The sequence below is a fragment of the Triticum dicoccoides genome, chromosome 2B, assembly GCF_002162155.2.
Source record: "Triticum dicoccoides isolate Atlit2015 ecotype Zavitan chromosome 2B, WEW_v2.0, whole genome shotgun sequence".
Lineage (NCBI taxonomy): Eukaryota > Viridiplantae > Streptophyta > Magnoliopsida > Poales > Poaceae > Triticum > Triticum dicoccoides.
Window position 1 is genome coordinate 154,155,342 of NC_041383.1, and position 5,925 is coordinate 154,161,266.

At 45.5% G+C, this 5,925-nt stretch overlaps 1 protein-coding gene across 2 annotated transcripts; it reads left to right on the forward strand.

Moving 5' to 3' along the window:
• The first annotated feature begins 110 nt into the window (after window positions 1–110).
• On the forward strand, window positions 111–5,919 carry LOC119367428 (BRCA1-associated RING domain protein 1-like). Of its 2 annotated transcripts, none has more exons than XM_037632944.1 (13): window positions 111–346; window positions 2,196–2,284; window positions 2,560–2,811; window positions 2,918–3,018; window positions 3,125–3,314; window positions 3,393–3,487; window positions 3,562–3,687; window positions 3,759–3,869; window positions 3,971–4,066; window positions 4,154–4,277; window positions 4,482–4,647; window positions 4,859–5,016; window positions 5,520–5,919. In XM_037632944.1, exons 1-13 carry the CDS (start codon window positions 214–216, stop codon window positions 5,871–5,873), a joined length of 1,995 nt encoding a protein of 664 aa, XP_037488841.1. In that variant the 5' UTR covers window positions 111–213; the 3' UTR covers window positions 5,874–5,919. The 2 variants fall into 2 exon arrangements, with proteins under 2 accessions (XP_037488841.1, XP_037488842.1); XM_037632945.1 differs by lacking the exon at window positions 111–346 and adding an exon at window positions 1,321–1,562.
• The last annotated feature ends 6 nt before the right edge of the window (window positions 5,920–5,925 follow it).

Sequence of the window (5,925 nt, forward strand, 5' to 3'; positions counted from 1 at the left end):
ATACAATTTGCTACAAGATTCGTGCATACAGTGTCCTCGCCCCTTTATATGTCTCGCTCGCTTTCTCCCCCGACCCCGTACCCCCTCCCCCCTCTAACCCTAGAGCCGCCTTTACGGGCACCCGCACTCCGGCCGCATGTCAATCGAATAGACAACTAGAGAACTCCCCGTCGCGGCCTTGCCTCCTCCGCCCGTGCTTGAGCTATCAGGCGAATGCCGACCTCGTCGGCGACTATGTGGCGATGGTGGTTAGCAATGGTCTCGACTCTGTGGAGTTGGTGGTCAGGGGCAGTCTTGGCCATGTGGCAACTGCGTCGTCTCCGCTGGCGAAACGATGAAGAGATGGGTATCGCCGATTCCTCCCATTTACTTTTTTTCACCTGCATAAGCGGGATTTCATCACCATTGTCCTCGCTCATCACTGCCAATATGCTCTTTTCATCACACGCGCGTCTATCGGACAACAGTTGCAGCAGACGGCCCGGAGGGATTTCTCTCTCGCTTTCTTTCTCCTGAGAAAGATCTGTTTTCCATGAAGGAATTTTTTTTTGTGGGGACCATGAAGAAAATATTTGCTAATCGATGTGCCCATCTATTACTTGAGTCATTATTAATTATCTTTGCTGGATTTTCCTGTGCATGCATCCTCACTGTTCTTGCTGGCCCCCAATTAATCACTGCCCCAAACCTTTGCCAGAAAATTAACACGGAAGATTTTCTTCCAGGGAAAGAGATTTGTCTTTCGCCTGGAAGAATACTTCGTTGATAAGCATCGACGCACATCTACTTACTTCAGTTATACTATCATTAATTAACTTTGCTGGATTTTCCTGTGCATGCATCCTCACTGTTCTTGCTAGCCCCCAATTACTAACTGCCCCAAACCTTTGCCAGAAAATTAACACGGAAGATTTTTTTCCAGGGAAAGAGATTTGTCTTCCAGGAAGAATACTTCGTTGATAAGCATCGACGCACATCTACTTACTTCAGTTATATTATTATTAATTGTCTTTGCTGGATTTTCTTGTGCATCCTCGCTGTTCTTGCTCGCCCCCAATTAATCACTGCCTCCGAACCTTTGCGAGAAAATCAATGCGTAGCCAAAGCATGGCCTGTGCAGATCGCTCCCGATCCACGTCGAGCACGAGGAAATCTTTCTTCCTGTGGACTGGCAGGCTATAGGGGTGGGGCGCAGTCAGCCAGAGGAGTGATGAGCGAGGGACACGAGACGAGACGAGACGCAAAAAAGGGAGACATTTTTGACTATATAAGAGCGCTCCGCCAATCGCCGCGGCCCCCTGCCCCTGTCAAATCCTCCGCCTCGCTCCTCCCGCCCACTCCACAGCGCCGCCCGCCCGCCCGTCCTGTCCCGTCAACCAACCGCTCCGCCGTCGCATGACATTGCCGTCCAGGTAGCCGCCGCGCGTGCCGGTTTCGATCGATGGGGAAGCGGGGGCGGCCCCGCCGCGGCTCGACAGGGATAACGTCGTCGCCACCACCTGGGTTCGGCTTCGGCCCCGCCGCCGCCGCCGGTGCGCGGCGATCCTCCACCCGTTCCGCAGGTCCGCTCGCCCCCTTCTCCTCCCCTCGCTTCCGGACATCGTCGGGCTCTTCCTTGCTCCGATCAAATCCTTTTTCTCCTTCCCGGCCGATTCCTCCAAACCCCTGTCGCGCGAGCCGCCGCGCCGGCGCTAGGCACGGAGATTCAGTTCCGAAGCGGCCTGCCCGTTCGGTGCGCGTGGCCTAATTACTGCCTTCCTTTTCTCAGTTCCTAGGATGCGCGCAATGCTCTTCTCAACCTTTTCGTTTTGCGTAACGCATACTAGTTCGTGTTTCAAAGTTGGCGCCCGGCCGCGATTCGACGCGTCAAAGATTCAGAGTTGCCTTCCCGTGATGCCATGATCCACCCGCCGGGCAGCGATAGCTGCGGTTTTTGAAAACTGAATCGTGCTACTCCACCTACCCCTTTTACTGTTCCTCGAGCATGTAGTAATTCCTAGGCAGGTAGTAGTAATAAGTAATAACTTGTTTCTGAATAATGGTAAAATATGATTGGCCCCTGACCTGTCTGTAAATCCAGGCTGCACTGAAATATTATCATGTCATTATTCAGTTCATCTGGACAGAGTGTTGCTTCAAATTATGATGAAGCAATGCTTTCAGCTTCATTCTACTCACCGCTTTGATGCTTGTAGGTACCAACTCTGCTGCTCGTACCGACATGCTGTTCAACGTAGAAATACAACCTGGCTACGCTGATCCTGAGTCTCTGCGACATGTTTGGGTACGCACTTTGTGCATTCCTTTCTCCTTTGAGATAAATATGTTCAGTTTTTGACGTAGTTCTTCACCCTGATCCTTATGGATCCGTGCACTATTATTTATGCATAGAGATAAACACGGTTTCATGCTAACGACCGGGTACATTCTTACGCTATAAACATAGAAGTGCTGGAATAGCAACCATTTAATAGAATCGATTGTTTACTCCTTGATGAATTATATACATTGTGATTCAACATTCTGAGTTTCTGACTAGATATCTTTTTGTTATTACAGAATAAAAGTGCTTCCCCTGTGAAAGGCCGGAAGAGGAAATTCGGTGTTGATGCAACCAAAGGTGAATCACCAGGTGTTAATGCAAGTAACACCGGGGACCACCTGCGTTCCTGCAGAAAAGGCAAGGGTCCGAGGAAACGTGCCAGGTTGGTAGACAAAGAAGGTGCTACTGGGTTGGGGAGAGTTCAAACACCAACCGGCTTATATGAAGATGAATGTGCTTTCTGCCAATCATTTAGAACCAGTGAGCCGGTATGTTGCATATCATTTACATACATCAAGTAAAAATTGATCTGTTGAAGTCTTCTTAGTTCTTATTTGTACTGGCACTAAAACATGTTCACTTTTCCTATGTCAGGTGCATGGTAAGATGGTACTGTATCACAATGGAAGGATTGTGTCCAATGACGAGGCCGACGTTACTAACGCCATATATGTCCACTTCAAATGCATGGTTTGGTAAGTTTCTTTATACACCCTGTTCAACTCTTCATATTTAATTTATTTAGAATCATCATACACAGTGTTCATCCATCCTTTTCGTTCTTTATCCATGTTCCTGAAGGGCCCCAAAAGTGAAATCCAATGATGACGGTACTTTTGAGAACGTCGAGAGAGAAATCGAGCGTGGTTCAAGATGGGATTGCAGCAGATGCAATCTCCGGGGAGCAGCACTTGGTTGTTATCGCGCGGGGTGCCCCAATACTTATCATGTCCCATGTGCATTCATGATACCAGAATGCCGCTGGGATGTTGTAAGCTTTTGAGTATACCTTGTCCTTGATCCATTTATAAACACTGATGTTCTGACATGTCTAGTTTTGATTTTGAAGGTGAATCTCCATGTTTGGTGTCCCGTGCATGCACCACCTGATGAGATGAGCTCACCGACAATTGAGACTGGCATTCTTTCCCCTGTCCCTCAAAAGTACGTGGTCTTTCTTTCACGTAACTTGATTAATCCTTCATTTTCTAATCCAGTGTTCTATTTGGTCATTTCAGCCAAAGTCCAGCTAACGAAATTTCTGCCGATTGCCAAATGGAAGATAACCAAATTAATCCATTGCTGGGCAATGAGATGAGCTCACCAATAATTGGAAGTGACATTCCTTCCACTGTCCTTCAGAAGTATGTGATCTTTCTTCAATCTTCATGTTACTTGATTAATCCTTCATTTTATAATTCACTGTTGTATGTAGTCATTCCAGCAATTGCCCAGCTAAAGAAATTTCCGTCGATTGCCAAATGGAAGATAAACAATTTAATCCACTCGTCACATCAAATTCTCCTTTGCCTGGACAAGTGCCTGGGTATGCCATCTTTCTTCACCCGCCTTGGAGAGGGTTCCGTTCGTTTGGTTAATCATTAATATTTCATTTTTTGTTGATTTTGTTGTATTTTGTACTTCCAGCCAATATTTAATTAAAGAAGGAATATCTGCCCTTCATAGAGGGGAAGATCTACAAGTAGATCAGCTGAACACCTCAAGTTCTTCCTCGCCTCAGGGGTATGCGTGGCGGAGGTTACTGATCAGATGTTCAATCATCATTCATTAATATTCTTCTATAATTTGCTCTTTATTTCATCATTGCAGCCAATGTACGGACAAAGAAGGAATTTCTACCAATTACCGGGCAGAAGAAAAACTAGTAAACCAGTCTAGTACCCCTTTGCATCAGTGGGTTTTGCTCGGCATAGCTTTAAGTGCATCAGAAAAGGTAGCGTGGACTATACTAGCAAACAATACTCTCCTTTTAGAGCATTTGGATATATCTGAACAATACTAGCAAACATGTGAATGGACAAGTAATGCAGCAATCCAACTTTATGGTGAAATTTAAATTATATATAATTTGCCAGTTTTCGAATTGAGTTATGTTCCATACTAAGCTGTGATACAATTGTTTACGTTTGTCAAGCAGGATTCCTTGAAAGAATTTGCATCCTTGACCAGTTCAACCTTGGCTGAGGAATGGGACAAAACTGTGACTCATGTTATTGTGGGCAGAAACGCTGGTTATGCATGTGGCACATCATATGAGGTCCTGATGGCTATACTGTCTGGGAAATGGGTTGTCGCAGCCGGATGTTAGTATTAGCCCATCTTACATCTCCCGTGTTTGTACTATTGATGATAATTGTACTACTTCCAAGTTCATGTTACATTCTGCTTAATGTAACAAGCTGCTGGTCTATTTGCACTTCCATTTATCCGTGTGTCATCTAAAACTTATCCTAGCTCGGCAGAGAATATTATTATCCCTGCACTAAATCAGTTCATGTCATATTCCTGTCTTAGGGGTTGTGGATTTCTTGGTGGAAAGGATTTCAGGTCCAAATCGTTGCTTGGCAAAGCTGATTCCAAGCCCGGAAATTTCTTATGAGGTGAAATTCTACGATGGTCCGCGGACATCAATTGATGGACCAGCGAAAGGAAGAGCTGGAGCTGCTGAAGGGGTATGTATACATGTCTGGCAATTATATATTCTCTACGAATTCTACTGATTGCAGTTTGTCTTATGCATAAGTTCAGAGAATTGGCTTACAGTTCTTTTGTGAAAAAGTTTGCTACTGCGAACAAGTTTAAAATTCTATCAACATGTTCATACAGAGACTGTTTGATGTCAAAGGCTTAAAGTGCATCTTTAGAGAAATCTAGGTGTCGTGTGGTCAGTGTATTCTAAGACTTTTTTTTACAAGTTGGGGTGCGAGACATATTTCCATATTTTGATTGCATCCACATTCAACAAAGCAATTATCTTTTGCAGCGGTATTTTACAATTCTCTTTTGAAGTGACATTTCCCGAAATGCGGTGTTTTGGAGTGCCATACACCGTGGTGTGTTTATTTTATGATGCACTTCAATGGTCTAAAATGAGTGCATTTCAATTATTGTCTAATAAAAGCACTATTGGGAATGCCTTTCAACAGCCAAATGACGAGAAATTGATGTTTTGCAGGCACGAAAACTGCTCTCAGGATTGCATTTCTGCTTCAGCGCCTACATGCACCCAGAAGACAGAAAGGACATCCAGAATCTCATAGCAGCTGGTGGAGGGCAAGTACTGGAGGGAATCAGCCCAGACGGGTTACGTGAGAATCTGAAAAGAAATCCAGCAGAGGTGTACTTCATCTACCACGGCGGCCCTCCAAGGACGCCCACTTCGGATTTCGATCTTGAGTTGCAGGAGTGCAACAAGTACGTGAGATCGGGAGCGCGGATGATCAAACACCTGCAGCTGTTCGATGCTATCCAGTACTACGATGCACGGATGCTAGAACCGACTGGTGTCTTCACCAAGATATGTAAGTGAAGGGCGTGCTTCGGGTGATGGCTTTTTGCTCGCATTACGACAACTCTTTTGG